The sequence below is a fragment of the Malania oleifera genome, chromosome 6 (assembly GCF_029873635.1).
Source record: "Malania oleifera isolate guangnan ecotype guangnan chromosome 6, ASM2987363v1, whole genome shotgun sequence".
Classification (NCBI taxonomy): domain Eukaryota; kingdom Viridiplantae; phylum Streptophyta; class Magnoliopsida; order Santalales; family Ximeniaceae; genus Malania; species Malania oleifera.
In genome coordinates this window covers 108,558,318-108,576,582 of record NC_080422.1, presented here as the reverse complement: position 1 = coordinate 108,576,582, position 18,265 = coordinate 108,558,318, and the positions used below count along the sequence as shown (strand labels likewise).

Below are 18,265 nucleotides of genomic sequence, written 5' to 3'. Positions count from 1 at the left end.
CAAAATAAGGCCCTGAAGATCTTGGGCCTGCCCCTTGTGAATGGCCCAGTTGTCCTTTCCCTTAGACTGGCCATCCGAAATAGGGCCCTACAAATTATGGGTCTGCTCAATTAATAATACCATTTTATACAAAAATAAGGTCCCTCCTTTTTCAATTAACTTGCCCAAGTCCAATACAATAACCAATTAGCTCAGCCCAGATATTTTATCTTCCTTTTTCCCTACCATAACCCTAGCCGGCTCAACTTGGAGCTGCACTATCATTCAAAACCCTAGCTGCCATTGCAATAGTTGGATGTCCAATTGCCTGAGCAATACGAACATGCGCCTTTGGCCAAATGTCTTCTAATGTCGGCTCCCTGACAATCTTCAACTTGAGCTAGCCCCACATCAAAATCACATATCATCTATCCAACTCGCAGCATCCTGCTTTTCTTATTGGAACTTGCTTTCACAGCATTCTCCTTCACATGCCTTCCCTTTCATCACCACTTGACTCCATGATCTGGGCTCTGAAGGCCTACCCACACTTGCACCTCATGATTGAAACCCAAACTCTTTGGCTAATTCGCAGAACTTGCTCGCAAAGGTGTACCAACCAACCCTTTTGCTCCACCAGGGATAAACATAGAGAACATCTTACCATTCCAACCCAACCCTAACTCCAAAAACTTCCCACCCTAGTCCACTTAATCAACATACAAAACAGCAAATTCCCCATTTGGACCTTCCAAGAACCCCTAACCAACTGAACAAAATCTGGAAGACCATTGGCAAACCAGAGAACAACCTCTTTTGAAAATTTAATCCATCTATTTTGAGCAGCATTTTTCTCAAGCACGAGCAGTAACTTAATATCTCTCCCTTTTGTCCAAACTCAAATCGAAGGTCTTCCCTTTGATTTGAATCGTGAACTTTGACCTCACCTGCTACATTCGAAGCTATAGGGAGATACGAGAGAGAGTGAGAGAGAGGGGAAGTCATTTTGCACAAGAGAGGAATGACATACTTGGATCAAAGGCCCCACTCCTTTTTCTATAGGTGTAGCAAGTTGAAGCCCAAACTCTCTATTCAAGTTTGAACCCAGCCTCTTTGGATTCTCGATCCCTTAAGAGTATGGTGGGCCTAGATCATCAACATAATCCCCAAACAACTTCTCGCAGGCACACATACATATTTCGCATTTGATCTCTGTAAGATATGCAAGAGGATTCTTAAGAGGGGAGGATAGATCACATTGCATGCAAGTAATGGATGCAATAATGAGGGCTCAAAAAAGGATTAATTAAACTTTATGTATATTCAATGTGTTTCGTTCAAGTATCTAAAAAATCTTTTGAATTGGGAGATGTATCTATGGTAACTACATAAATGGGCAACAATAAATGTGTAAATAGTAATTATTATGGATACATTTACTAGGCTCTAAGTAAAGTCTATAAATAGCTATATACTCAACTCACTTGTATCAAGTGGTATCAAAAACATCAAAGTGTTATATCATTTATTTCACTTCTCTCCATCTACTTTGTATCTTATATTTCCAACAAAGTGGTATCAGAGCAAAGTGTGTGCCTAGTGTTTCAAAGGATGGCAAGTCCATTTCAAGTTCTCTTCTTACCAAAGATAATTTTGATAATTGGAGTATTTGAATGAAAACCTTGCTTGGATCTTATGATGTTTGGGAGATTGTTGAAAAGAGCTACATAGAACCACAAGATGAGGGTACCTTGAATCAAGCACAGAATGATGCTCTAAAAGATTCAAGAAAGAAGGATCAGAAGACTCTCGCCCATCGTATATCAAGGTTTGGATGAAGTTATGTTTGAAAAAGTTGCTAGTGTGAATTCTTCTAAACAAGTATAGGATGACCAACAAAACTTACAAAAAGGAGTCGATAAAGTGGTAAAAGCACGTCTCCAAACACTAAGACGTGAGTTTGAAATCACTACCTATGAAAGATTTTGAATTAAATTCTGATTATCTTTCAAGAGTTTTGGGTATTGTTAACCAATTAAGAAGATATGGTGAAGATTTGATAGATGCTCGGGCGAAAAAAAAAAAAAAAAAAATCCTCCAATCATTAGACCAAAAATTCAACTATGTTGTTGTAGCCATTGAAGAATCAAAGGATTTGGAGTTCATGATGATTAATCAACTCATGGGGTCTTTGCAAGCCTATTAAGAAAAGCTAATTAAGAAGAAGCAAGAACCATTGGAGTAGGTCATCAAAACAAACCTTCTCTCAAGAAGAGAGAAGAAAGTTATAAAAGAGGTCGTGAATGTGGCTGCGGTTGTGGTTGTAGTCAAGGTTGAGGAAGAAAAAAAAAGAAGTGATTCCAACCCATCCAACAATGATGAGAGGAACCAAAATTATTGATTCACTAGAGGACGTGGAAGAGGGTCAAGTTTGAGAAAACAAAGTGATGACAAATCTCAAATTAGATGTTATAATCGCAACAGATATGGTCATTATTCATATGAATTAGAACTCTAGACAATGTTGAAGAAATGAACATTTGTGTTGGAGAAGAAAAGAAAGGGGTGGAGCCTACTCTGCATACAAAGGAGATGGAGGAGAAGAAAAGAACACATGGTATCTTGACACTGGAGCAAGTAATCATATGTGTGGAAATAGGAATTTGTTCATATAGCTAGATGAATCATCCAGGAAGAGTTTCCCAAAAGAACCGCGCGCAAGGGTGAAAAAGCTGTTGGAGCTCATCCACACCAATGTATGTGGTCTAACTGATCCCCCATCACCTGGTAGTAATAAGTATTTTTTACTCATCATTGATGATTTTAGTAGAAAGACTTAGTTTATTTTCTTAAAAAAAAAGTTAGATGTGTTTGAAACTTCCAAAAAAATATGAGTTTTTTGTTGAAAAAGAAAGTGGTTTTGAAATCAAAGCTATGTGGTTGGATAGAAAGGGAGAATTCACATCACATATTCAAGCAATGTACTGAAAGCAATGGAATTCGTCGTACTTTGACAGTTCCACGACCTCTTCAATAAAATGGCATAGCAGAACCACCAAAACATTTCTTAATATGGCAAGAAGTATGTTGAAAAGCAAGAAAATGCCTGAAGAATTTTGGGCCGAAGCAATTGACTCTGCAATATATTTGTCGAATTAGTGTGCGACTAGAAGTGTGTGGAATAGAGCCCCACAAGAAGCATGGAGTGGAAAGAAGCCAAGAGTCTTTTATTTATAAGTGTTTAAGAGCATAGTATATGCACATGTAGCATATCAAAAGCCTTCGAAGTTGGATGACACAAGTGAGAAGTGTGTAGTGGAAAAGTTACCATAAATCGAGATGTTGAGTTCAATGAGGCAAGCACATAGGACTAGAACACTCAAGAGGAGAAGTATAACCTTTTTCCTTCATTTGAAGAAAATGAGGAACAAGAAGATCAATCATTTAAGTGCTACTACTACACCACCATCACTGATGTCACCTCCTAGTGGACATTCATCGTCATCCTCATCGTTAGAAAGAAGACCACCTTGGACGAGAAGACTTCAAGAAATCTATGTGGTGATTGAAAATATGAATAATCAAACTCTTTTCCATCTATTTGCTGATTGTGAACCACTAAATTTTGTTAAGGCAGTGCAAAACGAGAAGTGGAGAATTGCAATGGATGAAGAAATAGTTAGAATTGAGAAAAATGCCACATGGAAATTTAACCACTCTGCCAAAGGAAAATAAAGCAATCAAAGTTAAATGTTTTAGAAAGTGAGGGAAAAAAATCAAGTTTAAGGAGGGGTTAAAGAAACTAAAAAAATAAGTAAATTAAACTTAATTTATATTCATTGTGTTTGGTTCAAGTATTTGAATAGCCTTTTGAATTGGAGATGTATCCATGGTAACTACATAAAAAGCTACAATATATGTATTAATAGTAATTATTATGGATAAATGTACTAGGCTCTAAGTAAAGTCTATATTCTATAAATAGCCATATACTCAACTCATTCGTATCAAATGGAATAAAAAACATCAAAGTGTTATATATCCTTTATCCACTTCTCTCCGTCTACTTTGTACCCTTTCCAACTTTAGGGAGGTTTGGAGGAGTGTGTTGAGTTAGAATCCCCATGCAGCCATGCTAGACTTGTGAGATGAGAGTAGCAAGTGTAGATGATGTAGTAGGAACTGTCTCCCATGAAGCAAAGCTTGAGGTAGATGGATCTCTTTGGGTACAAGGGATGTTGTTGTCATGCCCTTCAAAGTTAGGAGTAATAGAAATATCATTGTTCCCATGTGGAAGATTCGATGGAGGGGCCAAGGTAGTGAGTAGTCCCTTGAGGCTACTCGACTTAAGAGGATGCATGGAGGATCTAATTGATAGTAATGGTGGGTTAAGCATACTTGTATTCTTGAGCAAACACTGAACACCGTCAGCTAAGAGGATTGAAATGTTTACATAATGTGAACCATGTAGCTGGCAAGGTCTTGGAATTCTTGTGCCTTAGTATGGCAGTCAATTCAGTCTGCCACATTCTCAGTATCATGGGTGGCGCATTGGATGTTGGAAGCTTCTGGGAAGCTGCTTTGCCTTCGCTCAACCATCACCTTGCACAATCATGCTATCACATGTAGAGTTGCTAAATGTAAGAGGGCGTTCTCAAGAGGGAGGAGAGACCCTATTGTACATAAGTAATGGATGCAATAGAGGGGCTTGGCTCATGGAGGAGAAACAAACAGTCCTTAGGAAGCTCAAGCATACATCGTGGCAAGAGAGCGAATTCTGGCAGCAGGAAGAACACTAGAGCAAGGGATTGAAAATGCACCAAAAGACCCTAAATGAGAGATGGATAAGAGTATATATAGGGCTGAAGCATGTATTGTCATCGTCCAATGAGAGGATGCTGAACAGAGGTACAACCAATTAGAATAAATATGTTGCAGGTCTAATTGGATAGTGACATGTGGCAAATGGATGTAAACCATAAAAGATGCCACATCTCACAAATGACATGTGACGAACACTTGAGTAGCCAAAGGAAAGGTTATAGGAAGCTAGGCCTCACTAAACAAGCTCAAGATTTGAGTCCTCCAAGCCAAAACTCTCTAGAACATCTCAAGACTGAATGGTCGGCTGCCAAGTCTTCCCATGTCCAATCCCAGGCACACGCTCTCAAGTCCAACCTCCTATAAAGGTGCAAGCATAAAATAATTAGCAATCAAGTAGTAATTATACACATACATATTTAATATGAGATAATATTCCCACTTTGGGTGGTACTTTTAGGCATTTACAATCTTTAACTGTTCCCAATTGTTCTCTACCCGGTAATTGCACTTTTACACAATGAAGCGTAGTGGAGAGCCTGCTTGTACACATGCATTTATAACACATTACAGAATTGCAACATAACTCTGAATAAATTTTTATTTAAGCCCTACAAGGATTAACCAAAGAGAGTTCTAGTTTACTAAAATGAAGAATAAATAAATAAAAGAATAATATAGAAAAAAAAAAAAATTTAAAAAGACACTGTCTGCAACACACTAAGCTATGCATTCTAGTCTGCATGAATTAGTAGTGATTGAAGAAAGCAAATTAGTCAGGAAAGGCAAATACATACACATATAAACACACATTACACATTACGCATTAGACAAACTTAAATTTTGTAACAAAGGGATATAATAAGTTCAATGATAAAAAATAAAAGAATATATAAACTATCAAATTCACCTTTCTCAAGCTGTTACCAACATTTTTTATGACACCACTAGACAAGTAGTAATGGCGATCTGTCTTTGTAAAGCAAATTTTTTAAAACAAAATAGAATTGAAAAAAACAAAAACACCGCTGCATATAAATATTTAAAAAATTGAATTCATAGTAATCATAATTAAACCCTCATCCCTACTGCTTCAATGTAAATGAGATATACTAATCAATAATAAACTATGAAATTGGTAGCAAGTCATGTATAAGAAGTCTGGGATACCAATATCTGACAAAGTCAATAACGCGCGAACAAGATGTTCAAAAATGACAGCACGCATTTACAAATAACATGCTTTTACTAATGAGGCCCATACCTATAGAACCTATGTTAATAAAGGTCCCCTTGGCACCATAATCACCCCAGTCCATGAACTCCAAGACCTTTCGGCTTCCAGCAAGCTGCAATGGCATCCCAGCAAGTGCACCTTCTCCCATAGAGCCTTGCACACAAACCTGAAGAAACATGAACATTCCAGGCATCTCAATAAACTGAAATAGCTTTTATACAACTTCATTTGAATGTAAACATTCAAAGCTAGCCATAAATAAAGAAACCAGAAAAAATATACCTTAACACGTTTTCCATCATCTGCAAACGACAGTGCAAGGACTCGAACAAGTTCCATTAACGTACCAATTCGATAAACATCCTGTACAACATAAACTATGATTAACTCTGGGCAATTTTTTTCAGGAAACTAGGGTTCAGAAAAAAGACTTACCATTTCTGGGTTCAGCTCTGGAATATTGATCTCCACCTGTCAATTTAGAATGAAAATTCAAACTAGATTAACCTAAGCCTTCTTGAAAAAAAAAAAATTTTATCTAGTAACTCTACAAATCCAACTGGACTAAACGAATGTGAGAGAGAACGAAAAAAGTGGTAATAAAGCAACAATGACAGAAAGTACTAAACATGCGTTGAATTCTGTTATGCAAGAGTGCTTTCAGCCTGAGAGAGGTGCACTGGAGAAGGCACAGTCAGGGGTGGTGCTTTAATTTCTTGGTACTGGAATAATGGTACATAGGTCATATCCTCAGGGGATTCCTAGAACCAAATTCAGATGAATATGAACATATTATATCAACTATATTTTAGACAGGAAGAATTAATGGAAATGTAGTCAGTTATATGATGACACCACTCAATTAGTCATCAAGAAGGCATATCAAAACTAATTAAGGAACAAGTTGACTTGCAAGTGCAATTGTGTATACTTGTTGCAAAGCTTACAGCTAGTGCTTTATATAAAAAAATCATAAATGTGTAACTTGTAGTGAAGCAAGCGATGATTTATATCAGATTAATCATAGATGCGTAGCTTACCCAGGAAAAAAGTAATGCGGAGAATTTAACAGAATAATATAAAAAAATCCAATGGTTTACAAGATGTCATGAAACCTGCTATTTCCCCTACTGTAGTGAGTCTCCTACCAAAACGTGGTAAATACAAACCTTCAATCGCATTCTTCCATCAGCTACGGCTCTCTGTGTGGCTTGTAGCACATCGTCATAAAAATATTTCCTGATCTCTCTAGAATGAGGAATGTTGTTCAATTTAGTCGGAATTCCTCTCCAGTTTTCCTGTAAAAGGCTAAAAGCAAAAATAAGCAAAGAAAAATAACAAAGCAACAAATTACAATGATCCATGGTTGTCTCTCCTCTATCTGGTTGTATTATCTGTCCTTATTTAGGATGAAAGTAGCTCCATGTTAGAAACTAATATATATATATGTGTGTGTGTGTGTGTGTGTGTGTGTGTGTGTGTGGCAAAAGGAATATATTAAGATAGAGAAAAGAGGGACTTAGAACCTAGGAGAAAACAAGAGATCCTCAAAGCAAAAAAAAAACCAAAAGAAAGCAAGAGAAAAAACAAGCAAGAAAATAAAAACTAGAAAAACTACAAAACAGCCAGCTCTAGTTAAGAAAACCCCTCTTTAAGCCCTTCTCATTTGCATTAACAGAGCTCTGTAGTGTCGCCAGTCCCCTCTGACCTTTATTCAATTTTCTCTTAGCTCCCTCCAATCGAACTTCATTCCCTCCATGATCCCCCAGCCACAAACACATTTCCTGGACACTAATCCCCTCCATAGGAGTAGGCAATAATTCATCCTTGCATTGACTAGTCAAAGCCAATTCTATGCCCAAGCCCCCTCATAAAAAATAGTATATCCTCCAAACCTCCTAATGGAGAAGGTGGTACAAAGAAAGATCCCCAGGTGAGTCAAGAGTCAGGAATGTAACAATTGTTTCGCTAATCTCACCCAACAAAAGACCACTATCACATGTGAAATCACTACAAACTAGCTGTCCTCATCCAACATATCCCCAATTTTTTTTTCTTCTGAAAATAATTTCCTTTATCAAAATCACACACAGAACTGTACTGAGATTTTACAAAATAAAACTTTCCCACCTCATCTATTTTTAAAAACTTGCCTCCCTGCATGTTTGAATTCACACAATTATTAACAATAAAATTTTCTTACTTTTCCCTTCCTCACTGCTGTTCAATGCTTATACACCCCTATATCCTCAGCCATTTTACACTCTTTTGCATAATTTCTTCTACCAGAAATACTCATCTCCTGTTTACGCATGCCATCGCCAAAACATTCCTCAATCTGGCCTCCAACTGATTGCAAGAGATTCTAGCCTACAGCGGATTGGATTGCAGGAGATTTTAATCTCCCAATGGTTGCAACTCCTGTTCCTCTAGAATTTTCCCCCATTACTCCTTCACACATAGATGAACAACCCTGCTCTTTTTCCATTTTTTAAATCAGAAAATAGAATATATTGAAAGGCATCAAGGAGATGCCAACTTAGTACAGCAAATAAAAAAGGATCACCTACCCTGCAAGGTGTCACAAAAATCAAGAATCACATGAAGATCAATAAAAAATCAGCCACTGTGCCAGCTGGAAATAGTAGCAATCAATTGATCTTCACTAATCTGTACAGGTGTAGCTGATCCATTGAAGGCTCTCATATTTTTTTCCTTCCATACACACCAGAAGATGCAAAGGGGGATGAGTGTCAAAGATTTCCTATTCTCTTTGGCGGCATAGATACCTTTCCAAGCCCATAGCACCTCTCCCATAGAGCTGGTAGTAGCCCACTGCTGCCTGGTCAAGGAGAAGGCCATGCTCCAAAGGTTCCTGGTCCAGGGGCAGTGCAGGAGGATGTGGTCTATGGATTCAACATTGACCATACACAGTAAACACCTGTTGACAAGGGGCAGCCCAATTTTCTGCAAGTTTTCAAGGGTTAAAACCTTCCCATGCATGGCCTCCCAAGCAAGAAAAGCAGCCTGTGTGGGGCCGGCTGTTATCCAGATGTGATTCCAAGGGAGGTTCCTGCAGTTTGCTCCCAGTGGGGAGAGTTTCCATAAAAAGATCTGTGAATCAGCCATTAGTATCCAGCACCCATTTTGCTTCATTGGTAATGTTCCAGTACGGGAACTTGTACAAACTACTGTAAAAGTCAGTGATGTAATCAAGTTCCCAATTAGCAACATTTCTAATCAAGAGAATGTCCTAAAAGGTCCTTTGATCTGAAGTCTAATGATGTTCCAAAAGGTCCTTCGATCTCCTTGTAGCAATCAATAGAATTTTGGGTCTCTTTACTACCCAAAAAACCCCACAAAAGAAATCCCTTCATCCGTATTAGAAAATTTATCAACTTCAAAGGCTATTACACCTCCATCCTGGGCCCTGTCAGCACCGTTCATATACTGGGCCTGTCCTTGGCCCAAGCGGGAAAAAAAAGGAGCACTCTTCATTTTCCAAATAATGTTTCATACCATTTTATCATGTAAATAGTCTTGTTGGAGTGATTGGCCCAACTTAGGGCCTATTTGGTATCATTGCTGTTTTCTGTTTTCTATTTCCATTTCTGAATAGTGGAGAAGCAGATTATAAAAGCACATCTGTTTCTATTGCCAATTCTCTGATTCCATTGTTGATTTTTAGCTATTTGTGAAAAAACTGATTAATATCAAAAAATAGTTTTTTTTTTATTAAATCATTCATTTTATACAGACTTTTAATTAAAATTATAATAAAATGAGCATATGAATTTAAATAAAATTAAAATTAAAATATACATAAATCTCAAAAAAATTTAAAAATTGATCACAAAATATTTTTACTATTTTTCAATAGTCATGTCCAATAAGATTCTTATTGTAAAGTGAATTTTGAAAGTATAAAAATTAAGTAAAATAATTATACTAATTTTTATTTTTATTAAAATATTTTTAATTTGTATTATTTTGCAATTTTATTATTTCAAAAATATTTTTATAATATTACTTGATTTAAAGACAAAAATGAGCATTTTTTTATTCATTTTTTAATTTGTTTTAGCTTTACAAATATTAACCAAAGGTTGTTAGTTTCTAGATTTTAGTTTTCATTTTGGTTTTTAGTTTTTGTTTCTGGTTTTTGTTTTCATAATTTTTGGCACTAATACCAAACGGCCCCTTAGATAACAAAGAGTCCACCCCCCCCCCTTCTCAAGAGTCTGGCCTAGGTCCAATATGAATAGCAAGAAACCCATCTCAATCTTCATCTCTTCCTCCTAGAGGGAAACCCTAGCCACCTCAACCAATCTCATAGTCCCTTTTGTAACTCTAGCTACCTTGACTATCAAAACCTTCATCTCTAGACTCTGAACAAAAACTAAAAGTTATCAGCAGAGAATGCCAGCTTTCTTTGATTGCAACCCACCACCACACTGGGTACATGACGGATCCTTCCCTTTTATCACACCCTTCCTCCACATTTGATCATCTTGATTACTTCCTTTGCTCTTACTGATCTTCTCTGCCGCCACCACCTAGCTCCACCATAAAAAAGGCTGGCTTGCTTGCTTCATATTTGCCACTGGAATTAGGATGGTGCTCCCCAACACCTCACAAAACCAATTAACAAAGCTTTGCCACCTAGCACCCTTAGCCACACAAGACAAGTACCAAGTATCTCTTCCCTTGCCACCCAAACGCCCTAACTCCAATAACTTCCTTGCCTTTGTTGGACAAATTGACATTTAATACTACCCTTCCAAATGCTCCTAAAATCCCCATCCCAACCAGAGAACTAGTCAGTAGCATCTTTGGCAAATCTCACCCCACCTATTGCATGAATGATTGTATTTGAGAGCAAAAAGATGGGGAATCTTCCCTACTTTGTCCAACCTCAAATCAAAGGTTTCGAGTGTTTGCGCATCTCTATCAATGGAATGTAATGAATCCATGACACAGATCCAATAGAACAGAATGGACAATTTTGAGAGAGAGAGAGAGAGAGTCTTCTTGAAAACCTCTGGCTCCAAGTTAGAGAATTTAATGAGGGATTTTTTGCAGTCTATGGTGGTCAAAAATTAGTGAGATCATCTTGTCAGTTGGGATCTGATTTGCAAACATAAGGGAGAGAGAGAGTAGGTCTGGCAAAATTTATCTCCAAAAACATCACTTCACCGGGAAAACGGTTACTGTGATTTCTTATAGAATTTGATTCCTGGTAGTAAGCAGGGCCTTTAGCAGAATGATGGAATGCCAGAGTTGGAGAAGATGTTACTTATGTAAGTTCTTAGAAATTTGTTCCTCTAATCTCGCATTCCCCCCTCCCCCCCACATAAGATATAGAGTTGGAAATTAGGAGAGAGTTCATTTTTTGGAGGATCATTTGGTTGATAAATCTCCTTCGATTTGAGTTGTTCCCCATCTCTTTTTTTGATTGTCTAGTATCCCTAATGCTCCTATTTCTCATTTTTCCTTATTCATGGGAGCAACGATTCGTGGATTCTCCATTTTGCAAGGAATTTTAAAGAGAAGGAGTGAAATGTTGTTTCTTGCAAAAATGCAAGGTAAGGCTGTGTGCTATAGACCCATCGTAGTCAGCCCCTTCCTTGGACCTCGCATATGCGGGAGCTTTGTGCACTGGGCTGCCTTTTTAATTTTTTAAGAGAAATGTTGTTTCATGTCTTGGGTCCTTTTCATTGTTCCTTGGGGGATGGAAGGAGTTGGGACTTGGGTGCTTCTTGAAACTTTACTTGCAAGTGTTTCTTTAATCATTTGACTCATGTTATTAGAACTGTTCCTTTTTAATTGCAATTTTTTATTTGGAAGACTAAGATTTCCTTTAAAATTAAGGATTTCACTTGGACTAGAATCCTTAATAGGATTAACACTAATAATTTGCTTCACAAGAAAAGGATTATGTGAGTGCTCTATTTTGAGGGCGCGAAGATTAGCTTGCATTTATTTCTGCATTTTTTTTCATTCATGGATTCTCTGGAATAACCTTTACGGAATTTTGGGTAGCAATGGCTTTGTCCTCCTCTTGGCAGAATTTTCATCTCTTACAAGTCACATGTTTTGGGAAGTTGGAGAGGAAGGCCCTTTAGAAGTATATTGTTTTTTAAACAATTTAGTGTACTTGGTTAAAATGCAATGTTAAAATCTTCAAGGACACTAAAACTCCTACAAGTTTGGTTTGGAGTAGGGTGCTCTTTCTTTCTTCACTTTGGTGCTCAGCCAACCTTTGAGTGACATATAGAGGGATTGGAGAGCTTCGCCTCCTTAGTCTTTTATGTTTTTTCCTTCTGTTTTATTTTTTCTTGGAGGATGCCTTTTTTTCCCCCTTGTATCTTCTCCCTGTCTTCCAATCCTTGGAGGATGCCTTTTTCTCCCCTTCGTATCTTCTCCCTTTCTTCTATTAACAAATTTATCTATAATAAAAAGTTAAAGACCTTTTCCGTTGCTCTAAATTATGCTATCTTAATGTAAAAAGTAAGAAAGAAAATTTCAAATATAGAAACTCATAACTGTATAGTGTCAAAAAGGTACCTGGGTTGAAGATGCTAGATTTGCATGGCTGTCAGTTCCGGTCAATGATTTTCCTGGTACAAAGAATGAAACAAAACAAAGTTCGATTGAATCACAGAAAAATAAAATGTACTTACTGGAAGGTCATTGTGTAAGCCATTAATAACTTCTGCTGTTTTCTTACAGGCTGCTAAGCAGCCAATAGCCAGAAAGACCTCAAAAAGGAAAATATTTTCTTCAAAGAATCTAATGGGAGATATAATTGTAAGTTCTGCAAACAATCAACCTCCATTTTTGTGTCTGAGATTACTTTTGTATGCATGCGTTCTAAATATTTGTCCACTAAAACCAATCAAGTGCAAAACTAAATAATGTGCTTCATATCCTACAAATGCTTACCTAATTTTGTAGTTTTTGCTTTATCTTGCCGCACTTGAGACAGCAAGGAGTCTATTTCTTTGAAAACTGTTTCTTTTGGACGATTGCCATCAATCTGTATGTTAAGATATAAACAAATAAGAATCACAGAAATAATGGTGAAGATTCATATTGAGATGATTTTAGTGTGAGCACCTTATTTAGTATATCGAAGTATGTTGATGAGATTGCTTCTGAATTTTGCTTATATATTACTAGGCGCGATTTAACCTATGCATAAATTAAGCAAAAATGTGTTCAGCACCCGTCACAGGAACTAAATGTGAATGAGGAAATGGACAAGTGAGATTTACATATTGGAATAGATGACTGTTGAAAAGAATATATCTTGTGACTAGCTTCAAAAACAATGAATGTCACTGCCCACTTGTCATGCAATGCTAAAGCACCAAGTTGAAGAAAACTTTTCATAATATAGCATAGTACAAGATCAACAGTGCAAGGATATCTCTGGTATTAGTAAACTACCGAATGCCACAAATTTTAATCTGTTGTTAACTTTAATATGTCGTTACTACACAAGACTGAGAAAAAATTAGCATTTGAATCAAATCTGATTCAACACAACTTGACCAAAAATCTAAATATACAAATGGGAAACCAGCATCCTATTCTGTGCTGCCATCTGAAACATTCAGCAGGTTTTCACTTCCTGTTCCTCCTCTCATACTCTTTTAAATCTTCTGGGCCCCATTAATTTGTGAAAATAATTATATTTTCAGCATAAAATAAAATTTTCATGACACACCAAAAAAAAATAAGTTTACCACATCTAGCTGCTCCTCTGCATTGATGAATGTTCCAAGATAATACAAATACTTCTCGGCCTCTCATCTAAATTTTATCATTATTTCCTCATTTCTATTTCAAGATTAAGTATAAAAATAAAAAATAAAAAAATCCAGAGTGCAATACGGTCATGGCTGTTGTTTTGAAATTATACAGAAACTATGCTCTAAGTGGTCCATGCTGGTCTGAAATTAACAGGCCAATATATTTAATGTGGAAAGCCTTGTGCTGACTCATAAGCATACTTTCAGTTCTGCCTAGTTTGACTAGTTTTATCACTAAATTATGTTTAAGATATAATTGGACTTTAGGCTGCAAAAGATTAAACGCAAGGAAAAACTGATTTCTTGATTCGAGGGTTTCAATATTAAAATCCTGAGAAACCCTGATGTGACATGCATATTACTACATGGTGAACTATCAACAATCAAAATTTTCATCTCGTTGACCTATGTTTATTTGTTATACAGATGTGTCCAACTCAGTAATGGTACTTTACTTTTAGCCTGCTGCACATATCACACAAGAAGGAAAGAAAAAGAAACTCTATTGATGATCAAAGAGATTCCTTGCTAAAATAAAAGTTATGTTCTTCTTGGAGGATAATTTCAGATTTTCTTTCTCTTCTTAACAAACCCGTAGCATTAACAAACCTTCTAATCCTTGTAGAGAACATATATTCAGCTGCAAAGCTTGGTTTGGAGTAAGCAAAACCAAAAATGATACCTATTTAGCTGGTTAATGCGCAATCTCATTATAATGCATTCAAGGATAGACAAAGAACGAATGATGCAGCAGGAAAAACAAATGCAAATTGCAAACGATGTGTAACCATAGTCCCATACCTTTTCTTCGGTATCATCAGGTCGAGTTATAACTCTTGCCTTAATTTCCTCATTATCTGGTGGAAAATTTTTTAGATGGTAAATCTTCCCTGTTATGGGATCCAACCTTCTACCAACACATCTATCGATTAGAATTTCATCAAGAACCTGAGCATTAGAAAAATACATCTCTGTAAAAGATCACATTAAAGAATATTTTTTATCAATGAACTATGGAAAGGATTGAGATTATTGCAAAAACCTTAAACAAGGATTTGAATTCACAGGCTCCATAAACAGATTATATAAATGCAATCAGACGCTTCATCTTCATTAGCACAAAACACAGACAACTAGCCTTCTTTCAGCATCAAGCCATTACAATCCACCTTATTTGACTAGCAAAAACATTGAATTTGAGATATGAAATGCATAATAGAGAGACTCCAAAAAAAAAATTTTTAAAAATAAAAGGCCCTATAATCTCATTAGAATATAGCTTCTAATGACAGACCAAAATAAGCAAGTTATCCCCAAAAAGAATAAACTTGTCAGCAGTACAATGGTAGTAAATATGTAACTGAGCCTATCAGAGGACTAGTTAATAGGCTAACAGCCTAGCAAGCAGATTCACTGAATTAAAATTAATTTCGCAAAATTGAAGATCGATAATGTAAATATAGGAATCACATACATCTAATACTATGTATAGATCTGGTCTTATCTTCGTTTTCTCCAGACTCTCTGCTTGAGCAAAACTCCGGGGATAGCCATCTAGAAGCCATCCCTTCTCTTTTGCATCTTGCTGTGACAATCGTGCCGTTACCATCTACAAAAAAGAAGTGTTTGTTTACTGAACTATAAGGAAAGCGTAGAATCACAAATTAATGAAATTAGTCTGTACAGCTGTCACAATTTCATCTGGAACCAGGCGGCCGGTATTCATGTACTCTTTAGCTTTATTTCCAATTTCTGTCCCAGATGATACTTCAGCTCTTAGAAGATCTCCAGTCGATACATGCACCAATCCAAACTGAAATACCAAGAGAAAGATTCATATATGAGAAATTGAGAACATGAGATTAATAGAAAAAGTATCATTTCCTTAACAATTTAATAGACATGTGCCTGATATCGCAAAGAAAAAAAAAACAGAAGGCAGAAATCACACACACACACACATGTATGTATGTATGCATGTGCCTATATTAAAGAAGGAATTGGAAGAACAAGAAACCTTGGACCAAATAAATAAATAAACTCAGTAAATGAATGTGGGGAAGCTGAAAAATGAAATAAGTTTACTTGATCTCAGGCTTTTTGCAACCATGAAATATATGGGCATTCCTTTCCAATGACATGCCTCATAAAATGGTATGGTGAAGACAGCACAATATCACAACCTACTAGCATCTTTACCCCAGCCAAAATCTCTAAAATAAATTACCAAAAAAGCATCCAACAAATCCAACACACCCAATTCTCACCATATAATACAAACAATCTGCTCCAAAAACACCAAGCCACAAAATTGTGCAAAAAGTGTTAGCTCTATTAGGGACTAACCAAATAATGCCTTGATCTTAAAAGGAATGACAGCTCTCCAAATATGATTAAGAGGAAAAAGAAATAGAGGATTGAACCAAATAAGAAAAAAAAGATTTACAAGAGAAAACCTTAGAACCAACCAAAGTCCAACCCTAGAATCTTTCCTCAGAGAGCTGAAAAAGCATCCAACAATCTAAGCAACAAAGAAAGCTCAATGGCCTCACAGTCATTACGATTCCTATGGAAATAAAAATTCAAGAAAACAGATTCCCGTTGACAATCATGAAAGAAGAAAAAGGTGTATTACACAACAAAGAGAGACAATAAAGATGAGACTAAGTGGCACGAAAAGAAGCACCACCCACCCACACATCCTCCCAAAAATGGTACAAAAGCTCTCACCCACATTATATTAAATACTATAGAAGAGCAATGAGTAAATCTGAAAAATTTATTTCAAGGACTCTTTTGAGTAGTTTTAGCACTGATATTGACATTCTTGCAAACCAAATGTACTTTAAAAACCTGAAGCCAATTTCCAAGGAAAACTGCCTTAACCACTTACCCACTAGAGCAATGTTCCTAGACACCTAATTATCAAGACCCAGACTCCCTTCAGCTTTAGACCCCAACACAACATCCCAACTGACTAATTGATCCCTTTCAGCAGTTCCTACTTCTTTATGGCAAAGTACCAGCCCTTACCATAACTCATTATTATATTGCTGGATTTTGACACACCCTGCATTGTCAAACTGCTTAAATCAATTCAGTCACCTAAAACTCCACCGTGAAAACAAATGGATAATGAAATCAAGAATATTAACAAACAAAATTTTCAAATCATAGTTACTGTTCAAAAAGCTACCCCTTATTTTTTGGTACAAGTACTGAGACCTAGGGCCAAACCCCAACTCAACCAACTATGTGATTGAGAATTCCACTTGTGAGTTTCCCATATTGAAAAAGTTAAGTGGATGATGGGTGGCTACATACATGATTGAGCACAAAACATGATGCCTTAAGCTTTGGGGTCAAATTAGTGCTCAGACATGCACATCAAGCACACCCATGAGGACTCGCCCGATCCTATCATAATGAAGCTAAGGTCTTGATGAAAGCTACCACTTCTAAAAGAGAACTTCTTCTTACGATATCGGTGTAAAATTAAATTACCTTCTGAACAATCATCTCACACTGAGTCCCCTTCCCTGACGCCGGTGCCCCGGATATCATCACCTTCAGTGGTTCGCTTGTCGCACAATTCACCTTCAGCCCCTGCCAAAATTACATCAATAAACAAAACGAAAACCCTCGTCAACATCGAATACAAACTCAACACAGCACAGAAACAAACCTTAGGTTTAGGGTTCCTGCTCGAACGGGCTCCTCCATGGACGCCGAACGATGGGAGACGGCTGCGATCGAAATGAAACGGAAGGGAGAGCGAGCAACAATACGAATAAGAAGAAGAAGGGGAAGAAGAGACAGTGTAGAGGGAGACATAAGAGAGAGAGGGAGTGGGAGCGAGGTTGGTGCGGGGAAGAGGAGTGTGGGAGCTGGGTAGCATTGTTGCAGAGCAGAAGCTGAGAGTGATGAGTGAAGAAATTCAGAACAACTTGAAATTTTGGCTTCAAAGGAATTGGTAGTGGATAATGCAAACCACCGGTTCTCTGCACATGAGTAGTTATCCTCTGTGCGCGGGCCTTGCCAATTGCCTATCCCCCCCTTTTATCGAACAAGAAAGGTGCAAGTGAAAAGCAAACGGGGCAAATAGGAGGATCGGGGTTCGAATCCTGGTTGGTACACTCAGTTGTAAAATCTTAGTTAATGTTGTGTAATTGTGTCCTAAAGTAAGTGTCTTGAGATGGGTCTTGGGAAGCGAGTTGGTCAAACAACTAACCCGATTGTGAATAAGATATGTCTGCATCAGATTAACCCCGGGTGGCAAATCAGAGGGAAGGTTGTCGTCCCGTGGGTTTAGTGCCTCACCGGGAGGGTCCGAAAAGCTCGTCGATGACAAGAGTTCCCACAAACACGAAAAAAAAAAAAAAAAAGATGTCAAAATTTTCAAAAGTACAAC

At 37.1% G+C, this 18,265-nt stretch overlaps 1 protein-coding gene across 12 annotated transcripts in view; it reads right to left on the bottom strand.

The window, feature by feature from the left end:
• LOC131157907 (adenylate kinase 5, chloroplastic) overlaps nt 1-17,900 on the bottom strand; it is a 29,079-nt gene extending 11,179 nt beyond the window's left edge. For 9 of the 12 annotated variants that reach the window (XR_009137341.1, XR_009137342.1, XR_009137340.1 and 6 more), the window contains exons 1-12: nt 17,540-17,884; nt 17,359-17,460; nt 15,539-15,667; nt 15,329-15,463; nt 14,656-14,802; nt 13,157-13,231; nt 12,983-13,076; nt 12,605-12,657; nt 7,207-7,335; nt 6,473-6,508; nt 6,320-6,400; nt 6,065-6,203 (exon numbers count right to left, since the gene is read on the bottom strand). Coding sequence is in view for 3 of the 12 variants with exons in the window: in XM_058112365.1 (XP_057968348.1) it covers nt 6,065-6,203; nt 6,320-6,400; nt 6,473-6,508; nt 7,207-7,335; nt 12,605-12,657; nt 12,983-13,076; nt 13,157-13,231; nt 14,656-14,802; nt 15,329-15,463; nt 15,539-15,667; nt 17,359-17,460; nt 17,540-17,752 (1,333 nt within the window). In the remaining 9 variants the exon portion in view is untranslated. Of the gene's footprint in view, nt 1-6,064; nt 6,204-6,319; nt 6,401-6,472; nt 6,509-7,206; nt 7,336-12,604; nt 12,658-12,982; nt 13,077-13,156; nt 13,232-14,655; nt 14,803-15,328; nt 15,464-15,538; nt 15,668-17,358; nt 17,461-17,539 lie in introns of all 12 variants that reach the window. The other 3 variants (XR_009137344.1, XR_009137343.1, XM_058112364.1) reach the window with 2 other exon arrangements.
• Nucleotides 17,901-18,265: the final 365 nt, after the last annotated feature.